This window comes from Callorhinus ursinus, unplaced genomic scaffold, assembly GCF_003265705.2.
Source record: "Callorhinus ursinus isolate GAN/ISIS: 27379988/994484 unplaced genomic scaffold, GSC_fseal_2.0 scaffold7, whole genome shotgun sequence".
NCBI classification, from domain to species: Eukaryota; Metazoa; Chordata; class Mammalia; order Carnivora; family Otariidae; genus Callorhinus; species Callorhinus ursinus.
In genome coordinates, this window is record NW_027397069.1 from 74019350 (window position 1) to 74043803 (window position 24454).

General features: G+C 37.2%; 1 protein-coding gene across 4 annotated transcripts in view; it reads left to right on the forward strand.

Annotated features, from left to right (window-relative positions):
• Window positions 1-226: 226 nt before the first annotated feature.
• Window positions 227-24454, forward strand: part of MICU2 (mitochondrial calcium uptake 2) — a 171717-nt gene continuing 147489 nt past the window's right edge. For all 4 annotated transcript variants that reach the window (XM_025875190.2, XM_025875191.2, XM_073894798.1 and 1 more), the window contains exon 1: window positions 227-483. In XM_025875190.2, the coding sequence (XP_025730975.1) occupies window positions 274-483 (210 nt within the window). In that variant the 5' untranslated portion in view covers window positions 227-273. The remainder of the gene's footprint in view (window positions 484-24454) is intronic.

The following is a 24454-nucleotide window of genomic DNA, read 5'->3' on the forward strand; positions in this document are numbered from 1 at the left end:
TAGGACCTTCCTACACAATACGGGAACTATTTCATCTTCGACTGGGGAGGCCACTTTGGGTTCTGTTTCGACCGCTTCCCAGTCACCCGGCCTCCCTGAAGAAATTCTTCCGAGGCTCCGAGATTTACGAGTGCAGCCACCACAGAACGCAGGCTGGAGGGGCCGGGCGGAGGCCGTCCAGATCTCGCGAGATACACAGCTGCGCGGGAGTTCTCGAGTCCGGCGTTCCGTGGTGGACTGCGCCGGACTCTGTGATGGGGCGCTTCCGCAAAGATGGCGGCCGCTGCGGCAAGAGGCGCTTGGCTGGCGGCCTGGGGCGGAAGACTGCGGCGTGGGATCGCTGCTGGTCGGCGAGCTTGGCCCGGCCCCGGCCCCTTGACCGTGGCAGTGGCCGGTGTGGCCCTGGCAGGCACAGGAGTGGCATGGTACCATGGCCGCATGAATGTCGTGGCACCCGAGGGCAGCCTCACCGTCTTAGCACAGGTACGGAACCTGTCCCTTTCGCCAGGCTAACCAAGCTCCTCCGTCCTCAGACTCCCGGTGGTGGAGCGGGCGGTCCCAGCTCCTCTTCCCGAGTCCAGGTAGGGGCACCGCTGCGGAAGACCCAGGACAGGTGGTAAGTGTTTCTTCCTCGACTCGGACCCCACCGCGCTCCCCGAGGGCATTCGAGGCCAGTGCAGCGATTGAGCCTTCGCCGGGAAAATCCCGCGAAAGCCGAACACACGAAGCCCACGACAACAGATTTGCGGCGATGGGTGTGGGCGTGTCTTACTTCAACACTCTTAATTTGCGGATTTCTCGCTAAACGGTTTTGGTGAAGTGGTTCTCAGATCTGTAATTGGTGTGTGTCCAGTTTCCCCACCTGGACGTACCTTTGTTAACCTTTATAACTAAAGCCTTTACGACTGGTTCTTTGTATGGTATGATGAAGTTGTCCTAATAGATGATTTTTTTATCATAAAAATGTCAATCATAAAAATTAGCCGGGTGATAATTTCCAGATTTTATGATCAGCTATAAGGACATGATTATAAACCTTAATGCTTCAGTGGACTATAAGCACTAAACAAAACACGTTTCTTTTAAAATTTCCATGTACTAAAAGTAAAAGTTACCTACTTAGATATAAAATTGTCAAGTAAAGTATTTGAAAATTTGAAAGTACTACTTTTTAGATACTTTATGGACTTTTCATTTTAACAAGTTTTAGTGTGTGCATTGTTTTGAAAATTAGAAGCAGTGTTCTGTTTGTTTTTACACTATACCTTTCTAATGAAAAACCCAAGGAACAATCAGATAACAATGAAAGAGAGGAAAACAGGCCTTGAGAATTAAAGTTAAGCATTGACAAATGATATATTTACTTGTATTAAATTAAGGTGCCACATAGATAATACATGTAACAACTCTTTCCCATCCTCTTACCATTTCTGATCATAGGTGAAGGATCTGTCTTGTGGTATTTTATAGGATTTTCATTCTTCTGGTGCCAAGGATTCAAGTTATTCATCATTGGTTTCTCTCTTCTCTCGGCCTCTTAATTCATCCTGTTTAGGACCCTTTGGCTAATCATCCCAAGTATATCACATAATGTACCCTTCTTTAGAAACCATTAGTGCCTCATTCGGCCTAGGATAAAATCCACATTTAAAAATTTTGTCATTCAGAGCCTTTTGTAGTAACACTCCAACCTATCACAACTCATATATACCTTCCAATCAAAGTGATTCACCCAGAACATGACTTCAGTTTTATCCCCTCAGCAATTTGTAGATTCTGATTTCAGTTAATCTGTCTCATTGTTTTTTTCTGGCCCACTTCTAGCCTACTTGTGTTTTAAATTCCTGATATGACATTAAAAACTTTACACCAGTATATTTGAATTCTCTCCAGCTCTCTCCCCTCCCCCAACCTGTAGTACTTTCAGCCTAGAAACCATTTTATTATCCATTGGTTTTGGGGGGGGGGTTGTTTGTTTGTTTTTTGAGAGAGAGCAGGCATACATGAGCTGGGTGAAGGGGAGAAAGAGAATCTTAAGCAGACTCCACACCCAGCGAGGAGCCCTGGGCTCAGTCTCACTTACCTGAGATCAGGACGTGAGGCAACTCACTAGTCGATAGCTTAACTGACTGAGCTACCAAGGCACCCCCCATTTTATTACCATTTTTTAACAAAGTCTTTTGACACAGCATCTGCTGTTGGACCAGTTCAAAACAGTGGTTCTCATCCTTCTACCACCATAGTAGACTTGAAGATGACCATACATTCCTCTCAGCAACAGTGGCTTAGTACAGCAAGCATTGAGGGGCATATAGTTTGAAATCTCTGCCACCATCTCGGCGATTCTGGTAATACTTCCCTAAAAGGAGGCCTGTTAATCCCTCTACCACAACCACCACTTTGGAGTCATGTGTGCATAGTTGAGAATCACTGACAGATACATACCATCTCTTGATACAGGTTTATATATTGGTATAGTTATTTTACTTAGTATTGCAAGGTGGTAGAATCTTCCTGATATAGATTTTTAATAATAGTAATAATGACCTTCATTTTCAGTCATCACACCAGGTCAGTTTTCCAGTAAAAATAGGGAATTTATGATCCTTGAATCCTACACTTTCATGGTTCCGTTGTGACCAACAGCTTGCATTTGTGAGGATCAATCAGAAACTAAGAGTAGAAATCAAGGTCATAAAACAGCAAATAAATTAGAGTTTCCCTTCTTTCTTTCCCTCCCTCCACAGTTATTGAAGTGCCTACTCTCTGCCAGGCAGTATGCAAGGAGTGGAGATTCGAAATACAGTTCAAATGCTTATGGTTTAATGGGGGAGGGCAATTTTAATACAGGTTGGTAAATGCTGTGGTAAGGGTAAGTTCTGGGTGCTATGGGAACACAGTGGAAGAGCACCTAACAGTCTTGGTTTCCTGAAGTAATGATAGGTAAATAGACACCTATAGGATGATGGGGAGTTTGCTGGGCAAAGAGAATGGGAAGAATATTACAAACAAAGAGTATATTGCAGAGTTCTGAAGATAAGAGTTTGACTCAGTAGAGTGTGAGCTGCAAAAGATGAGGTTCAAAACTGGGGATGAGTGGTGGCAAAGAATCATCAAGAAGTGCCCCTTAAGGGGCGCCTGGGTGGCTCAGTCGTTAAGCGTCTGCCTTCGGCTCAGGTCATGATCCCAGGATCCTGGGATCGAGCCCTGCATCGGGCTCCCTGCTCAGGAGGAAGCCTGCTTCTCCCTCTCCCACTCCCCCTACTTGTGTTCCCTCTCTCGCTGTGTGTCTCTCTGTCAAATAAATAAATAAATAAATCTTAAAAAAAAAAAAGTGCCCCTTAAGCCATATGACAGAAATTTTTATCTTGAGGATAACAGGGGCACATTGTAGGGGCTCTTAACCTTCCTATACCCCAAAAGATCCAGACATAGAATTCAGGGAGTCTGTGAACTTAAATAAAAAAAGATTACTTTCTTTTTTATTAACCTATAATTTACCATTTTCTTCAGTTATGCCACTATATAATGTTATTTAATGCATAAAGAATTACAGATACTTCTATATCACAAATTTAGCTTTGACCTTTGGAAAGAGTATCGAGACTTCAGTGAAGAGAATGAATTGAAAACTGGATGAGGGAGCTATTGTAATAATTCCAGAGAAAGATGATGTTGGCTAAATTAGTGGATGAATTTGAAAGACATTTAGAAGATAAGTTTGCAAAGAATCTTGAGTTGCAGATGTTATATAAAATATGATAGTGTTTTGCAACAAAACATTTTATCCTACAGATCCTTAGAGAATTTGCTTTGGAGCACATGAGCGTATTAGTTACTTTTTTGTAAACTGCTTCTTCTGAAACACTTAAGAATATTTGAAAACCATTCTAAGATTTTACTATTACCCCCTTTACAATATTATTTTAATTGATTCTGGCATAGTAAAATCAGATAAGAAATGTTGGAAAGGGAAAGACAAAAAGTATTATATTATTCCAATCCATTCTTCTATAAAAGGGTAGCTGCATTGTTCATAAATAGTGATTTAGGGGCACCTGGGTGGCTCAGTCAGTGAAGCGTCTGACTTTAGCTTGGATGGAGCCCCATGTTGGGCTCCCTGCTCAGCTGGGAGTCTACTTCTCCTTCTCCTTCTGCCCCTCCCCTGCTAGTACGCTTGCTTGCTCGCTCTCAGTCTCTCTCTCAAATAAATAAAATCTTATAAAAAATTATGTTTAAAAACATAAGGCTATTTCAGTGGTGAAAGCAGTTAGGAGCTAGAGTTTTAGAGTTGGAATGGCAAAATTATTTTCTTCCTGCAGGTATTTCAGTAGCAAAAGTTTTAGAGCTATTATCGTATTTTGTTTTCACAAGCTAGAAATAATATATTGATAAACTGCAACTGATGAAAACAAACAAATTTCCATAGCACTAAGTAAATCTTGAGTGCCATGTCAGATCAGACTAACTATAAAGCTTTTTTGAACCATGGGTATTATAAATCATTGTAATAATAAGACCTGAAACTGGGGGGGAGAGGGGGAGTAAAGAGAAAGCTATAAAGCCAAAATAAAATGCATTATACTTCACAGTTGACAAAACAGTAATAGTATTTTATTTGTGTTGTTTGTTAATTGTATCAGTGTTTCATTTATTCTCTAAATGTGTTTTTTACCTTATCTTAATTTTCAGATTATTTATGTGATATTGGATACTATATGTCTCCCAGACTTCATAATAGGATTTTTTTGGTTTGCTTTTAATGAAAAATTTAAGAATCATATTTAAAAAGTGAAATTATTGGGACTCCTGGTGGCTCAGTTGGTTGAACGTCTGACTCTTGATTTTGGCTCAGGTCATGATCTCAGGGTTCTGAGATCGAACCCCTCATTGGTCTCCACACTCAGTGGGGAGTCTGCTGGAGATTCTGTCCCTGCCCCTCTACCACCACCCCCCACCCCCTGCATGCTCACATGCATGGGCTTTCTCTCTCTCTCTCGAATGAGTAAATAAATCTTTTTTAAAAAGTAAAATTAATTTTGTATAACCTAGTCTGTAAAACTGTATAAATGTTTATTCTAAATAAATTTAAATATCTTATACAGTTTCCTAGGTATTAGATTTCCTTTGATATGTTTATTTGTATATATTTATAAATCTTTGAACTTTTCCCCAATAACAGTTTTTTCTTTCATAGGACTTACTACTCTCTGAAGTTATTTTATCTATTTGTTTATTTTGCCTTCTCCCACTAGAATGGTCTCTTGGTCTTTTTCATCTCTGTATATTTACAGTCATGTGATGGCACATAATAAATGTTTATTCAAAGAGTAAATGAATGAACTGCACTATATGACAAAATGACCTTGTCTAACTTTTGTTTGATTGGCATTTATAGAAATATTAGACAAGCAGTATCCAAAAATGGTTAGAATCAGCTAAGTTACTAAATGTTCTATATATACTCAATTACACACTTCAAGTCATAAAGATATGTTCCCATATCATCCCATATTCCCAGTAGAAAATATAAGTAAATAGGAAACCTTGCTCTTTTCTGCTGTATCCCAAGGGCCTGGAAAAGAGTCTTGTGCATAGTAGGTATGGTAAATATTTATTGAATGGTTGAATAAATTGATGGAATTTATAATGTAATAATAATAGGTATATCTTTCAGAAATGTTAAGATGCGTCCATTTCACCTATTAACGTGTATGAGATTTCATTTTCAATTCACATTATTAGCATTTATGTTTGTCTTCATATAACAAGCTTTTGTCCTCTGCTATTGTATTAAAATATCAAAATTAATTTTAGAATTTAAATAAAGTTAATTTCATTTTCTTTCTTTTTTTTTTTTAAGATTTTATTTATTTATTTATTTGACAGAGAGAAACACAGTGAGAGAGGGAACACAAACAGGGGGAGTGGGAGAGGGAGAAGCAGGCTTCCCACCAAGCAGGGAACCCCATGCAGGACCGGATCCCAGGACCCTGGGATCATGACCTGAGCCAAAGGCAGACACTTAACAACTGAGCCACCCAGGTGCCCTGAGTTAATTGCATTTTCATTCCAGTTACTGAGATGCTTCAACTTGTAAACCTCAAGCCAATTAAATTGTTTTTAAATTTAGAAATAATCCTGACATATGGTGAAAACTAACCATAAAAATAAAAACTATATTTGGTATGGTGATATTATATTCTGATATTATATTTTGATATTATAGTTAAATGTATACATTGTATATATAATATTTATTACACTGAAGATGTAAATATAACAAGATCTGTACCTTAACAATTGGTTAAAATTCTTCTTAGGGAGAGAGTGGTTTTGGTTTACTTACTAAGTTTTTCTGGTAGAGAGTAAGCCCCTTAGGAGCCTAAATGTGGCTGGCTCAAGGCTTCAGGGGTGAGGGAAGGCTGCTTTGCATAATGGAGGCAGAAGAATTTGGAGCACATAAGGAAATCTGGGTATAGAAATGAAAAGGAGAAGGAAGACTGAATTGAAAAGACTGGATTCTCTGTAATTTTTTGATCTTCCATCACCTATCCAGTCTTTAGTAAAGTCTAGTATATTCACAGATGTTCAGTTACACAAAGTTCTTGTGGTTTAAGCAGAGGTAGCACTGGATGAAAGTGATACCCAAAAGAGAAGGCAAGGAAAATATAAGTTCCTCCCATTCCTGCATTTTTAGTAGCACTCCCAGAAGGATGGTTTTTTTTTTTATCTTTCAGCTTTATTGAGATATAATTGACATAAAAATTCGTATTTAAAGTGTACAACTTGAGGGGTGCCTGGGTGGCTCAGTCGGTTAAGCATTTGATTCTTGATTTCGGCTCGTCATGATCTCAGGGTCCTGGGATTGAGCCCCCCACCCCCAGGTTCCACACTCAGAAGGGAGTCTGGAAAAAGATTCTCTTTCTCCCTCTCCCTTTGCCTTTCCCCCTGCCATGCATGTGCATTCTCTCTCTAAAATAAATCTTTTAAAAAATTTTTTTAAATTTAAAAAAAATTTTTAAGTATACAACTTGATTTTTTTTAGACATTGGGAGATAAACATCATATCAAGTTAATTATATCCATCACCTCACCTAGTTATCATTGAGTGCATGTTTGTGTGTGGTGAGAACACTTAAAGATTTACCCTCTTAACAAATTTCTGGTACGTAACAACAGCATTGTTAACTGTAGTCACCATGCTGTATGTTTAATCTCTAGGATTTACCTTGCATAACTGAAACTTTTACCCTTTGACCAACATCTTCCCATTTCCCCCAACTTTGAGCATCCACCATTCTGCTCTGTTCTTCTATTAATTCGACTATTTTAGATTTCACAGATAAGTGAGATTATGTAGCATTTGGCTTATTTCACTTAGCGTAATGTCCTCCATGTTCATCCATATTGTTGCACATGGCAAGATTTCCTTTTTCAAGGCTGAATAATATTTGTGTGTGTCTGTGTGTGTGCACATGCACACCACATCTTTTCTATTCAGCCATTGATGGATAGTTGGCTATTGTAAATAATGTTGCAATGAATGTGGGAGTGCAAATATCTCTTTGCAATACTGATTTCATTTCCTTCAAATATATACCCAGAAGTAGTATTGCTGGATCATGGTAATTCTATTTTTAATTTTCTGAGGAACCTCTGTACTGTTTTTCACAGGCGCTGTACCAGTTTACATTCCCAGCCAACAGTATAGAAGGGTTTTCTTTTCTTCACATTCTCTCCAGTATTTGTTATCTTTTGTCTTTTTGATAATTGCTGTCCTGACAGGTATGAAGTGATATCTCATTGTGGTTTTGATTTGCATTTTCCTGATGATTAGTGATGTTGAGCACCTTTTCATATACCTATTGGTCTTTTGTATGTCCTCTTTTCAAAAATGTCTATTCAGGTCCTTTGCCCATTTTTTAATCTGGGTATTTTATTTCTATGGCCATTTAGTTGTTTGAGTTCCTTATATATTTTGGATATTAATGCCTTATCAGATGTATGGCTTGCAAATATTTTCTCCCAATCTGTAGGTTGTTTTTTACTCTGTACTTTCCTTTGCTCTACATAAGCTTTTTATAAAAGTTTGATGCAATTCCATGTGATAATTTTTGCTTTTGTTGCTTGTGCTTTTGGTCACATATTCAGAAAATCATCATGCAGATCTCTGTCAAGAAGGTTTTCCCCAGTGTTTTCCTCCAGTAGTTCTACTGTTTTGGATCTAACATTTAAGTCTTTAATCCGCTTTAGTTAATTTTCCTATGTGGTGTGAGATAAAGATCCAATTTCATTTTTCTACATATGGATATCCAGTTTTCTTCATACCATTTGTTGAAGAGACTGTCCTTTCCCCATTGTGTAGTCATATTTCTGGGCTCTCTTCTGTTCCATATGTCTGTTTTTATATGAGTACTGCACTTTTTTGATTACTGTGCTGTGTGTATTTTGAAATCAGGAAGTGTGATGCCCCAGGTTTGTTCTTCTTGCTCAAGATTGGGCTAACTTTTCAGGATCTTTGTAGTTCCATATGAATTTTAGGATTGTTTTTTTCCATTTCTGTAAGGAATGCCATTGGGATATTGAAGGGGAATGCCTGCCTTAAATCTTTAAATCACTTGGGCAGTATGGACATTTTAACAATATTAGTTCCTGGAATGGTTTTGAACAGTTATGGATTATGAAATGAAAGGTAGGATTTATCCCTGTCAGGGTCCAGTCAGGAGACAGAAGCGTAAAACAATAATTTGAATGGGGAAGTTTAATATAAAGAATTACCTAGTAAAGGTAGTTGACTTCTAAAGGAGTAAAGGACTTTAAGGGGTCCAGAAGTAGCAGGTGCTAAAAAGTAGCCAGTATCTGTAAGTGAAAGTAGAATAGATAGTGAAGGTACTAAGGACTTGGGAAAGCTCCTCCAACCCCGAAGCTGAGATTTAGCCTTTTTGAAGACAGCATGGTTACCACAGAAATACAACTATGCTGTTGGTAGCTCTGAGATGGTACAGGCCAGAACTAGCCAGAAGAAGCTTGTCATTGCTGGTAGGTGTGTCGGAGCTGGAACTGGTCTATAGAATCATCCCAGTGAATGGGAGAATATGGCCTCAGGGCATGGCCAGAACTGCTGCAGAAGTGGCACCTGGAGCTGCTCATAAGAGGTGACCTGGTGTGTTGGAAGCTGCCTGCAGAGCTGTTCGGAACCTGGCTCCAGCGCTGAATAAAAAAGGCGGAAGTGCCTTCCTGCCTGTTTTCTTGCAGTGTCACTCCAGTGCCCTCTATTGACAGAGGCTAAAATTGTTCTAGTTGACAAAGAAGAGAAGTCTGCAGGGGGTTCAGATTCAGTATCACAAAGCAGGACAAAAGAGGGTAGATTAGGAGCTGAGACAGTTGATGACTTATACTGAGTTCAGGAGTGTTTGGCCTGGGCTTCAGCAGGAAAAACTCCAGCTGACCGCTTGTTGCAAAGGGTACTGACTGGATTTCTTATTGGCATTATATGCAGTGCCAAGGATATGTGTGGGCACTTGATAGAGTCCCCTTATACTTTGTGTTTCTTCAGTTATTTGTTATTGAGGAATAAAAGAACTCAACAAAATGAGCTTTTCTTTCATATTGTCTCTCTAGTGCTAAACTTAGGGCTTGGCACTTAGATAGTATTCATTAAATGTTTTTTGGAGGTACACCCTCCATCAGAGATTTCTCATGGAATTTATTATTATTGCTTTTTATAGAATTCCTGATATGGTACAGTAATTGAGGTTCCGAATATTTTCATTGTTGGGAAAAAATTAAAAAGAAGGTTATAAACATTGTTGAAGTTGTCATTTTTGTATTATTGAGACAGATAATGTTAATGATGACAGGAAAATTAGTGAGGTCAGTGTGATCGTTAATCTTGTGTTAACTTGGCGAGTCTGTGGTACCCAGTTTGCTTAAACAGTCTAGATATTACTGTGAAGGTTTTCTTTAGATGTGACTGGGGGCTTGAACTCATGACTCTGAAATCGAGACCTGAGGTGAGATCAAGCTTCACGACTGAGCCACCCTGGTGCCAAGAGATGTGATTAACATTTAAATCACCAGACTTAAGTAAAGCAGATTACTCTCCATAGTGTGGATGGGTGTAATCCAATCAGTGGACAGCCTTAAGAGCAAAGCCGAGGTTTCCTGAGGAAGAATTTGGTCTCTGGAGGCAACATAGAAACTTTGCCTGAATTTAGGACTCTTACCAGAAATTCCAGCCTGCCCCACAGGTTTTGGATTTGCTGTCCCCCTCAGTCCCATGAGCCAATTCCTTAAAATAAATCTCTTCTCCCTCTGTCTTTCTTTCTACCTTTGTACGTATAGGATATAGGAATATCTTATTGGTCCCATTTCTCTGGAGAACCCTGACTAATAACAGATTTTGGTACTGGGAATTAGTATGCTGCTGTAATAAATACTAAAACTGTGGAAGTGGCTTTGGAATTGGTTAATGTATAGAGGCAGGAAGAGTTGAGGCACATGATAGAAATGGTCTATATTGCCTTGAAGAGACTGTTGCTACAAATATGAATGTTACAGGTGCTTCTGGTGAGGCCTCAGATGGAAATGAGCAACATGGTAATGGAAACCAAAGGAAAGGCAGTTCTTGTGATAAAGTGGCAGGGTACTTGGCTAAATTGTGCTCTACTATTTGGGGGGAGGTATAGCTTGTGAGTGATAAAATTGGATATTTAGTTGAGCAGATTTCTAAGCAAAATGTTTAAGTCATGGTTCAGTTTCTCATAGCTATACATAGTAAAATTTGAGAGGAGGGAGAGAAATTAAAGAAGGAATTATTACACAAAAGAACCAGAACTTGAAGATTTGGAAAATTATTAGCCTGGCTGTATTGTAAAACAATGAGAAGGATGCTGTGCAGAGAAAATTAAGGGTGTGGCTAGACAACCATTTGCTAAAGAGATTAGGAGTGTGACTCCTGAATCCAGTCAACCATCTCAGCAAAAAAGCTGCTAGGGTTAGACTGAAGGGGGCAGAGAAGGGATGAAATGAAGGAAGGACTTCTTGAGTTCTACAGGCAAGAAATGGGCTAGTAGAGCTGTCTAGTCACGAACATGTTATCTTTCCAGAGAGGAGAAGAATAACTTAAGGAGGGGTGCCTGGGTGGCTCTGTTGGTTAAGTGTCCAACTTTTGATTTCAGCTCAGGTCATGATCTCAGGGTCCTGAGATGGAGCCAGAATGCTCAGCAAAGAGCCTGCTTGAGAATTTCTCTCCCTCCCTCTCTGCCCTCTACCTCGACCCTTTCATGGGCACTCTCTCTCTTTGTCAAATAAATCAATTAAGTCCTTCAGAAAAAGAGAGACAGACAGACAGAGAGACTAACATTGGGAGTACAAAGCACCTAGCCACAGAGGATTATTCTCAAATAAAATCTGATTTGCCCTAAATTTCAGACATGCTTTGGACCCATGACCCTCTTTTTTTCTTCCAGTTTGTCTTTTGAAATGGGAAGGTCTGTCCTGTACATGTTCTATCACTGTGTTTTGAAAACAGGTAACTTGTCTAGTTTCATAGGTTTACAGAAGGAGTAGACTTTCACCCCAGGATAAGTCATACTCTGAATCTTACCCGGAAGTGATTACGAGAATTTATATGCTGAGATTTGGGACTTAGTTGATGGTATTTAGATGAGACGTTGGACTTAAAGTTGCTGCTGAGATGATTAGGACTTTGGAGGATGTTGGGATGGGATGAGTACATTTTGCATGTGAAAGCAGATGAATTTGAGGGGGGGCCAGAAGGTAGACTCTTGAGTTGTGTTCCCCCAAAATTTGTATGTTGAAGTCCCGCCCTCTACTATCTCAGACTGTGACCTTATTTGGAAATAGGATCATTGCAGATTTAATTAGTTAAAAAATTTCTTTAAAGATTTTATTTATTTGACAGAGAGAGAGACAGCAAGAGAGGGAACACAAGCAGGGGGAGTGGGAGAGGGAGAAACAGGCTTCCCACTGAGCAGAGAGCCCGTTGTGGAGCTCAGTCCCAGGACCCTGGGATCATGACCTGAGCCGAAGGCAGACGCTTAACTACTGAGCTACCCAGGTGCCCCTTAATTAGTTAAAATTAAGGAGGGATCATATTGGAGTAGGTTGGACCCCTGATACAGGATGACTGGTGTCCTTATTAAAAAGGGAAATTTAGATGCACACAAAGGGAGAACGCCATGTGAAAACTGGAGTTATGCTGCCACAAGCTGGAGAACTGCCAGAAACTAGGAAAGGGGACTGGAGCAGATTGTTCTTTCATGCCTTGAGAGGGAACATGCCCTTATGGGCACCTCAGTCTCAGACTTCGGGCCTCCATACCTGTGAGAATAAATTTGTTATTTAAACCACTCAGTTTGTGGTACTTTGTTACAGGAGCCCTAGGAAGTGAATGCAGTTAATATTTGGTATGGGTCTAAGAGCAGTGGTTTCTCGCTGTGTTCTATCAGAGAGACTTCTCAAGATTCAGAAGAAAATCAAATGGGCAGCCTTTGAGCGATCCCTTATATCGTTTTATATGTAGAAATTAGGACTCTGCTACTACAACTTGAAAACAATCTTATATTTTTAAACTAGTCATCTTTTTAGAGTTCAGCACACATCAGGTATTATAATGCCTTTGAATTTTCCAGTAAACCTTATATTTTCAATGAGAAAATTTAGTAAATTACCAATAGGAAAACTGGTCTTATGGTGACCAAAAATTGTTGCACTTCAGAAAATATACATTTTAAAACCATACTATAAGGAATTTATAATTTCAAGATTTATGAAAAATGTGGCTTGATGTGTGGGAGAATCACCTTGATCTTCTAAAGGGGGGAAGTTATGTAAATTGAGGTAATGTGTTATTTTCTGGGTAAATAAAATTGCTTTCTTATGTAATTATGATTATGATTTAGTTGTCAGGTCTGATGTGAATGATTTCTCATCTAATCTTTATTGACATTTCATGAATGTATTTTCCTTTCTCTTGATGTCTTAATTGGCTTGCTTTTATTTGAGTAAAAAGAAATTAGAGGAAAAGACACCTTTAAGATGTATTCATATAAATATCTTGCATACGTGATAAAATGCCTCACACATGAACATATCTTAGAAGTACTGTGTTTGTTGATGTGATTTTTGTCTTTAAATCCCATTTAATGACCTTCTTGACCTATAATTCTAAACTGATATTTTGCCTTTTAATCCTACCTCATCTTAGAATTATGACTGAGCATTTTTAATGGGTTTAAGATGGACTGCAGCAATATTAATCATTTAGCAACTTGCATTACAAAACAGCATTACCTTGTAGAAACTTTTAATGTTCTCAGAACAGCCTGGTTTTTCATGCCTTTAATTTTTACATTTTGACATCTATGATAATTGTCAGTTTCAGTTTTTATCAGTTCCTGCTGATCAGTAGGAATTCCCTCCTTCTGACCATCCTAATTCTATCCATGGAGATGATCTCCTTGAAGCCTACTTTAGTATCTCCTTTCTTAAACTTTTCATAATATTTTTGTTTGTGCCATCAATTAGCATTTGCATTTTCTTATGAGCAAATATATCTGGTCTCTCTAACAACATTATTAGCCTTTAAGCTCAGAAACTATTTTTTATATTCCGACCCATATCATTTTAATTTGTTAAAATATCAAGTAACTTAGGGGCGCCTGGGTGGCTCAGTCGTTAAGCGTCTGCCTTTGGCTCAGGTCGTGATCCCAGGATCCTGGGATTGAGCCCCACCATTGGGCTCCCTGCTCCACGGGAAGCCTGCTTCTCCCTCTCCCACTCCCCCTGCTTGTGTTCCCTCTCTCGCTGTGTCTCTTTCTGTCAAATAAATAAATAAAATCTTTAATAAAAATCAAGTAACTTAAAAAATCCTTATTAAAGTGAAATTAATTATATAGAGTATCACAGCACTCCCATATTTCTATTTCACTCCTTCTAGGGCACTTTTTTTTTTTAACATATTAACATATCTAAAATCAGGATACGTCTTAAAAGTCAGTGGTGTTTTATAATCCCTCTTAGCCAGGTGGCAGTCATGACCTAGTTGTCATTGCCCGCTACTGTGAGAATTTGTCCACATTTTTATCACTTAAATTGAGATACATGCATTGTTTGATAAAACCTTAGTCTTTAGAAGAAGAGAAATCATGGGCATAGAAGTACCTCTCAAAGAAACAGGAAAAACAGTTTCCCTGAGATCAGAAAGTGATGCTTAGGGCAGGAAAAAGAAAGGCAGAACAGGCTAAGAGTGGTCAGAAAAAGATGCTGTTTTGTCACTGTGGTCAAATCATGGTAGACTTAACATAATTTGAGAATTAAGAATTAGTATTAAAGGGTCTTTCTAAATAGGTATCAAGACTGCCTTAAAAGTCTTCATTTTTATATTTCACTTATTTTTATAAACTACCTAGAATTTAGAATTGAGGCTTTTTTTCCTTGAGGAAAAAAACATGGCAGAGCATCATGTTTCATTCACTGTCTCAGTCTCACATTTTAAAGCTTTGTTGATATGTTTACATTAATTTTCATATAATTATTTCTATAGTTAATTCTGTTGTAGAAATTATAAATGTCAAATTTGATATCACTTAATACATTTGATTTAGTATGCCTTCATGTTGGGAGAAAGCAAAATGCTTCCAACAGTGCAATTCTAAGTCTGGCTTCTTTGAATCTATCAAAAAAAAATTAAGATCCGGGACTTACTGAAATTCCATTCACCTTAAGCCCACATTTAGTTATTAATATCTTACTATAAGGTGGCTGACATAGGTGAAGATGACCAAAAGGCACAATCTTCCAGTTATAAAAAGAAGTCCTGGGGTTGTAACATACATCATGGTGACTGTAGTTAATAATACTGTATTGTATGTCTGAAGGTTGTTAAGGGAGTAGATCTTAAAAGGTCTCATCACAAGGGAAAAACATTGTAACTGTGTGATGATGGATGATAACTAGACTCGTGGTCATTTCACAATGTGTACACTTATCGAATTATTATCTTGTACACCTGAAATTAATATAATGTTATATGTCAGTTGTATCTCAATTTTTAAAAAACATCTTACTATACAACCACCATTCTAAAGTACTTATACATAACTTTTAGCTTTTATTATCATTTTACTAACAATACTTAGCAGTCCCTGGCTCGTAGTAGGTATTTAATTTTTGAATAAGTGAGTAAGTGAATGAACAAATGAATGAATGGGTAGAGTGCTCAACTAAAGCTGTGTTTAAATGGCTAAAATCCATTGAAAAATCGTGTGCCTTTCCTCCAAGCTTCAGTCCATCTATATTGTTCTGAGGCTTGTTTGCAGTTTTAAAGCCCTTTGACCGTCTCACTGAGCAGAAGCTAGTTACCTTGCAGAATGTCCCTAAATTTAGATTTGGCTGATGTTTCCTCATGATTTATGCATTTTTGTTAAGAATAACGGTAAAGCTATGCTGTGTTCTTCTCAATGTATCATATTAAGGAGGCATATGATATAAATTGCTACTGATGATATTAACTTTTATCATTTGGTTGGTAAGATGGTATCTGCCGGGTTTCTCCATTGTAAAGTTAATTAATGTGTATTTTATACTCATTAATTATCATTTGTGGGGACATACTTTGAGGCTTCGTTAGGCTTTCTCTTCTCCACTGTTTATTAATTAAAGATTTTGTTTTTTAAAGTTATTTTGACAGAGAGAGAGAGAGAGTGCGTACAAGCAGGGGGAGCTGCAGGCAGAGGGAGAGGGAGAAGCAGGCTCCCCGCTGAACAGGGAGCCTGATGTGGGGTTCGATCCCAGGACCCTGGCAGACACTCAACCATCTGAGCCACCCAGGCGCCCTCCACTGTTTATTCATTCATTCATAACTGTTTGGATTCAGGGGTTCCTACTTTATTCACGGTGTTTCAATCTATGACCATCATAATTCACAGACGGTCCCCAACCTATGGTGGTTGATTTACAATTTTTAGACTTTACAGTGGTGCAAAAGTGATGCCCAGTCAGTGGAAATGATACTTTGAATTTTGGCCTTTTCCCAGGCTAGCGATGTTGGGCTATGACAATAAGCTGCACCTCCCAGTCAGGCACACGATCACAAGGGTTAACAGCTGATAGACTTAAAACCACTCTGCACCTATACAACTATTATATTTGTCAGTTTCAGTACAGTTTTAATTACATGAGCTATTCAGTACAATATAAAATTGGCTTTGTGTTCAATGATTTTGCCCAACTGTAGGCTAATGTCAGTGTTCTGAGCACGTTTAAGGTAGGCTCGCTAAGCTGTGATGTTCAGTAGGTTAGGTCTCTTGGATGCATTTTTGACTTAGGATATTTTCAGCTCACTGTGGATTTTTTGGGGACGCAACCCCATCATAACTCGAGGAAGATCTGTATTTGAGTAATAGATCTCCCTGTATGTAATCAGTCTCCTGAAAGCTGTGCCTTGGACATGCCATGCCCCACTCCCCTCACCCCTGGCAAAGGAGAAGGAGGAAGAGAGGTCCTGCAGCCAATTCTTGATTAATTGTTCTAAAAAAAAAGAGGACTTTTAGCATAACACAAAACAACAACTTGCCTAGGATATAATAAGTGATAGTTTCTGAAATGTCAGAAGGAAAGAGGGAAGAGGATGCCTGGAAAAGCAACTTCTAGGAAGTTGAAAGTAGGCATCTTCCCCCACTGACTTAAATCCTGTCATAGTTGTTTGTTTTAACTGCATTAGAATGTTTATGCTGAGCGTGATGCTGAGAGGATTTTAAATGGCTTAGAAAAGTGCTATTGTGGGCAATAATTTTTAAATGAAAAGAAAAATAGCATACAGATGAAGTTATAGAAAAGATTAAAATAATGCTATAAGATCTTGTATTACATTTGACGTTAATCATAAATTTGATCTTAAATTTAGCAACAAGTTCAAAGAGAACAGGCTAGTTATATGCTTCATAGTAGTCGGTTGCTTAGAAACAACTAAATCTGGGAATAAAACAGTTATTTTCTACTGTTTCATAAAGAGGATACTGTAGCATCATTATGGTAAGAAGTATAGCAAGAAGTTTCATATGGCAGTTTTTTATAATCTCAAAGTGGGACATTTGCATAACCAAAAAATACTAGGGAAGTGGCAAAATGCTTACCATTACAGTATAGTCCTGAGAAAACCGTTCAAGGAGCAGGTGCCCACTTAAGTCTGTTGCTGCTGAGATGGTGAGAACAGAAAGTTGGGCTTTGGGTGTGGCAGTAGGGAAGGTGTTGGTGACCTTGACAAGAGGAATTTCAGTGAAATACTGGGGACAGAAATTTAATTGGAATGTGTTGAGAGATGGTGAAGTAAGGAAGCAAAAAATATGAATAGATAGTTCATTCTACAAGTGTTACTGTAGAGGATATTCAAGAAGACACAAGATATGAAACCAAGGTAAGGTTTTGTTTTTAAAATGTAAGACAATAGAAGACATTTGCTGATAAAATGATGTAATAAAGAGACAAAAATTGTTACAGATCTGTGAGGGGGTAATTATAGGTTGAAGTCTTTGAGAAAGGAAATTATATGGAGTCAAGACCTCAGGTAGAAAGGTTGGACTTTTGACAGTAAAAAGGATTCTTCTTCTGTTGTAACAGGAGTGAAAGCAAAGGGTTTGGTTAGTCCCAGAAGCTGGCTATAGACCTAATTCCACACTTTCCTTCTATTAAAAAACAAACAGGCAGAAAGAGCCTGGTTGTGAACTGCTCTGGAAAAATGGGCCATGTCAGAGGAATCTATAATGATTGCCACTAGAGAGAAAAACCCATAAAGATAGTGGGAAGGGAATAACAGAGTTCATGAAGAATGAGAGCTTAGAAACAACAGTTACAATGATTATAGGACTAATTACCATAAAATTCTAATGGCTTTGTTTTGGTGTTTTTCCAGTGTTGCTTAAAAGTATCATAAGTTATTTTGAAGAAAAATTTGTACTATGAGTTTAATATAAGTAATATACTGTACCATGGTATTACATTTTAGAATATTTAAAGTCTAAAGTAGTAAGAGAACACCAAGGTTGGTTTATTTTCCTCTGATAATATTTAAATTCACATTTGAACTCATATTTTATATTATGTGGGTACGACCCGACTTAAACAAATGGTCAGAAATTTTAGATAAATAAAAGTGAGGAATGTGGATCATTGTATTTAAACTGCCAAACAAATATATTAATTGGGACGTGAATTTGCAAATTTCATTAAATATAATGCATTTCTGTTATATATCAATGAATAATTTAAAAACCCCAATCATGTAATTAAAACAGTGGAGCTATTTTAATTTGCTGTGACAACCCTATACAATTCATAAAATTAAATTGGTGTTGCTTTCTTTTATTCCAGGTTGTCTGACTATATTTGTGGTGATTATTTTTGTGAAAAGAGGGTAAAGGACATTAATAATACCATTAGCAATGGGTAAAACATGAACTTACTGGAGTATACTTGGAGTGTATATGTGTGCAGTGCATTGGGTTTAATGATAGTACCTTTAAAATTGATATGCCAAGGGCAGTAAACTTTACAGCAACATTCAGAAGTTTAATAACCATGAAACGCTGAAAGACCAGTGAAGACTAAAGCTTTCTTTAGTCAACAGTAAAGCAAGAATGCAAAGACGTTTTTATTCTTTATTGCCTCAGGTAAAAATGTCTCTAGAAACAGATAAATGATGACAAAGCTTTGATGTTAATAAACCCAAATGGAAGTAAAAAATCAAAGTGTGTAAATGGCTAGATTATGAAAAGAAAGATGACAAAGTTATACCCTGTAATTAGATGTAATTTGTGCTTTTGGCATAGCTATTTGTCCTACATGAATGAGAGGTTGTCTTACTTTCCTTCCTTGTATAATAGGACAGTACTTATATATCCTACTGTAAATCTTTTGTGGTACTTTTCTCGGGGGTGCGGGGACCAAGGAAAAAAATAAAAACAAATTGTAATATCAAAGCAGAAGTGTATTTTAATCTTTCCTTTGGCAATTATATTTGTCTAGCTGAACCCAAGGAAAAAATTCTGTTTGCCCTTATTCTATAAAACATAGGTTCTAGTAGATCATTAATGCTCTTGTTATTGTGAATTTTAGAGTTTTATGAATTACAACTGCATAAACATATCATAAGCCACCAGTAGTGGCAGTATATGAATTAAAAATTGAGTAAGAATGTTAAATGTTTCAAATTATAAATAATTTCTCTCTAGAAATAATACTTAATGAATCATATGTTTAAATACAGCCTGGTCCATGTAGAAAATTTTTATTGACATCTATGAAAGTTCCATGAATGTGTGATATGTAGAATGAAAGTTGTGGTTACTATTAATTAAGAAATACAGCCTTGTAAAGTCTTAAATTTATCCACATATATTGTATGATTCATGTATTATGTACTAGAAACTTTATACCTTGTTTCCTATTACATGTGAGTTCCAAGCATCTCCCTCCTCAGTTCTTCATGACTTAGCTGGTATCTGCCTTGGAAATGCAAAGCATTTTTTAAATTAGACATAATAAACCTTAAATAGTAAAGTGCAGTGTTTTTTCACAAATTGTTCTAGATATTTCAAAGCAAAATATGATTGACTTACTAAATCTGTTTGGGAGTATCGTGTCATTTTTCTCATTTGCTAGTATATGCAATTAGAAGATTATACATAAAAAATTATAAATGGGTTGATTTCTATATTTTGTGTGTGTGTGCAGTGTAAATACCAAGAAATTAAAATCACACTATTAAAAGTGTTTTAGAGACAATTTTTTTTCCAGTTTAATTTGGTCATAATTGCCCAGTAAGAACCAGCTCAAAACAGAAGAGCCCTAATGTGGCTTCTGCCTCTGTTTAAACCCACAGTCCTGGGGAGTTGCTTGGAATTGCTCCAGGGTTGAAGTCCATGTCAGGAGACTGCTGTTGTAGTGTAGTACTACTTTTATGTGTTGCTTCAATATATGTCCACATAGCTGTGACTGCATATTCCAAAGGAAAAACAGTAAACAGCTGAGCACCTTCTAAAGGCTCATCTGATTATCAGTCCTACATACATCGAAGTATAATATGAAAGCCTTATCTCTTCTAGTAGACATACCAAGTGTAAGATACTTTAATGGCAAGCCAGAAAAGAGTGATTATAAACAAACATTGGGCTTTAAAACCAGGAAACCATTGCAATAGAAAGTGGACAGTCGGTGGAATAATATGAGCCAAAGACACAAACGCAATACTAACTAATCATGTTTTATCTGTAATTGACTTTTTTATGTAGTACTACAATTGTTTTGTTTTTAAATTAGGACTTTGAGTTTCAAGAGTGCACTTGACCACTAGGCAGTGATTAAATCCTTCTTAAATTACAGTCATGAAGAGATTGCTTCTTGAAACAGTATCAAAATACTATTTTATTGTGGTTATTGAAATTCCTTGAAATATCTTAGGAAGGGAGTTGGAGCTGTTGGCTCTGTCTTGATTCTTAAAGATTACTTACATTGTCTTTTTTTCTTGAAATTTGTGTATATTATAGAAAATTGAAAGGGCAAAAAGGAATGTGTAAAAACCAGCTTCTCTTCACTATGACTTAAAAAAATTGTCATTGTTAAAGTTTTGGATTTTATATCTTGAGTAGGAAGGTTTTTCTTAAAATTTTGGAAGACTATTATTAACAAAATACTATTTTTTCATGTTACAGAAATAAAGTTAATGAAAGTGAGCTGTCTTTGCCCTTTTAGGGACTGTCTCTTGCCCCATGTCCTTGCTGCCCAGTCTCTTCTTATCCATATTTCTCTTTAGTTTTTCTACTAAAAGCTGTTAAGAATTTATTATGCTTAGTGTGATGACAGTTTCCTTATATAGAGTAGTGCCTAGTTTGGGGAAAGCAACCTACAATGGCTTTAGCAACATATCGGTGGAAAAGTATAGTGATACAAAAATCAGAATTTTGCGTTATAGTGTTGTATTTCATTTGTACCTCAATTTTTAAGGAGTTGTGCAGATAGACATATAAGATTTTATTAAGACCAAGCTTTTATTTGGTATTTGTATATAGCAGAGATGTCCTTTAGTACATTGCTTTGTTCTGGCTAGACTGCAATTGCTTATTCTTTATTTAAATTAATCTACTTTAGCTGGTGGAAAATGTAAGACATTTTTAAAGGACCTGGTATTAATAGATTTCTCATTTTATACTTACTCCTATTTGGGAAGCTTTTTTTTTCCCCTTTAAATTTTGAGAGATCCCTGCAGGGGCCCGTGGGTGGCTCAGTCAGTTAAGCATCTGCCTTTAGCTCAGGTCCTGGGACCCAAGCCCCGCAGTGGGCTCCCTGCTCAGCGGGGAGTCTGCTTCTGCCTCTCACTCTCGTCTGTGCTCTCTCTCAAATAAATCAATAAAATCTTTTAAAAAGAGAGAGAGAGAGAGATCCCTACAAGTATGTGTTGAAAAAAGATTGAGTCTGAAAGTCATCTCAGTTATTTATAGTTAACTGTATACATTATTCTGATATGGGCAGTGCTTAAAATTGGAGCATTTTATTTTACTAATCATGGTATTTTACCATATTATCACTTTCGCTGATTTGTCAATCTTTGAATAGGTTGTGAATCTATTAAGAATGTGATAAAAGGTATATGCTTTGTTTTCAAAGTGCATATACAATTTTCACATGAAATTTCAGGGAGTTACAAACACCAAGAAATATGACCACGTGGTGTAGAGTTTAGAGCCTCTGTTCTGATTTTTTTAGGTTACATCTCTTTTCCCTTCTGGCTTCTTAATATTGGTCTTTCTTCATATTATGAAATGTTATATCTAAAGTTATCTTCTGGGTCACTGCTTCTATCACGTCTCACTGCCTTTCTCCTAGCTTTTCAATTTTACCCTCAAATCAGATAATTTATGGTATTTACCTTTACTTTTTCATATTTATGCTTCCCTCTCATCAGTTCTTCACTTCTGTTCTGACTCTGTACATTCTCTTTTCTAGCCCAGTGTATGTTCCATTAGCCTTATTATACTAGCTTATCCTGTGTATAGCTTTATAAATGGTACACCACCTTTGTCAATTACCATATCCCTCTCCTTTAAATATTAAAGGCTCATTTTCTGAGGGAGCATCTTCAATTTTATTCTGTTTACCCTCTAGCCTGTGAGTGGGTTGGGTTATTCAAGTTCTCAGAGCCTAAGGAGTCTACTTATAAGTTCATAGGAATATTATTAATATTGGTAGTATGTAGTACATATATAAAGTATTTTTTAAAGATTTATTTATTTATATTAGAGAGGGAGAGAGAGAGGGGTGGGGAGAGGGAGAGAGAGTCCCAAGCAGTCTCTGTGCCAAGGCAGGAGCCCCATGCAGGGCTCGATCCCACAACACCAGGACCACGACCCAACCCGAAACCAAGACGTCCAACTGACTTAGCCACCCAGGCGCCCCCATATATAAGTTTTTTAAAGTTTATAAGTTAAAAGCATCTAACCAATAGCCATAAATATTTAGAAACTAATTTTACACCAGAAGTGACAGAATCCATCCAAGTCTTTAAATATTAAGTTATTCTTTGAGACTTCCCTAACAATTCAAGTTTGGAGATTGGGGTTCCCTGAGTCATTTCAGCCTTTCAGGCTGTGTTTATTCTAGCCTACAAATATATCTTTCCCTTCTTTCTCCCAGGCTTCCCAAGATTTAACTAGTTATTCTCTTAGTTATAAAGAGTACAGGAGTAAATTATCACCAAATAAATTTTAACAAGATTACCCAAGTGCTAGTTCTGTCCATGCCTACCCTTAAAGTACATATGTAACAAGTTATCATCAACTACAGGTTTTCACTGGTTTTGTTTTCTTATGTAAGATTCTAAAGTTCTCAGGGGTCAAGATAAAGATTTTTTTCTTTTCTTTTTTTAAAGATTTTATTTATTTGTCAGAGAGAGAGAGCACAAGCAGAGGGAGTGGCAGGCAGAGGGAGAAGCAGGCTCCCTGCTAAGCAAGGAGCCCAACACGGGGCTCGATCCCAGGACTCTGGGATCATGACCTGAGCCAAAGGCAGATGCCCAACCGACTGAGCCACCCAGGCATCCCAAGATAAAGATTTTTCTTTAACATGCACCCAGAGAATTTCATATTCAGTACACACCTCACTGTTGCCTAGGCAAATGCTAACAATTCTGCTAACTCAGTAAATGAAAATTCTTTTCCATTTTTTTTATTTAGCAGCTGTTTACTTTAGTTATACTTGGTACTACCTTAAAGCAAAAAAAAAAAAAAATCTGTTTGGTTTTCCAATCAGTATATAGCAAATTCTATTATGGAATCTTTTTAAATCTTCACTGTTGCACTGTTTTCAAAAATTACTGAATGAGAGCATGGATATCTTCTCATGAAATTTGTCCAAAGAATAAGGTAAAAGTAGAAAGGGAGATTTGGGCAAATCTTTGCCAGGTCTTAAGTGATTCGCTTGAATAATAATTTGCCAAAATATATAGTCATATCTGTGTATTAGTTGTCTTTTTGTATTGTGTAATCTATGTATTACTTTATTTACTGGTAGTGTAATTTACAGACATCAACAGATACACAGATGGCATGCACCTTAGTACCTTTGCTAGTAAACTCTACCTGTTTTGCCAATGCTTGGTAAAATGTCTGGCTCATCCCCTTCTCATTTCCTACAAGTACATTCTAATAACAAAATTTTATCATAAATATACTGCATTAAGTTATTTCAGTGAACTTCAAGCCAAAGCTGAAAAAAAAAATCCATTAAAACCTAATCCAAACATGGTATAAGGCCCGAAATCCGTTAGATCATTCATTCATATTTACTTACAGGAGAGTGTGAAGCAGCTGGTATAATCCAGTTTCAGAGCATTCTGTTTCTGAGATTCCATGATTTCTATGATAGGCAAAAAATAAAACAGTGTTCTTTGGTATGGTTAACACTGCCACCACCTGTCAGTGGCTTTACCTCTTTCCTCTTATTAGGAAGGCATTCTTTAAATCTGAAGTACGTAACAGGATGCAGTAATTTGTGGTTATAATAAAAGGAAACAAAGGGCCTTCATTTCCATTTGTGTGCAGACTTCTTTAGTGCAATTACACATGACAACGTACATATGTAGCTATCTAAAGATATTTCAATAAATTATGGTTTAACATGTAAACACAAAAAACAAACTTTTGCATATTCAAAATCTAAAATCTTTTAAATTATTTTTTTAATGTCACACTCTGAGTTGGGAATTGATTCCCATTTATAAAGATCCATGCATTCCTGCCACACTTTTTTTTTTTAACCATTTAGCAATATTAACCATGTATTGGTTAATGCATTGGTGATACAGATGGGAAAAAAGATATTTTCTGTTCTTAAAGAATTCTTTGTATGGGGCCACAGACAGTTCCAGTACAGAGTC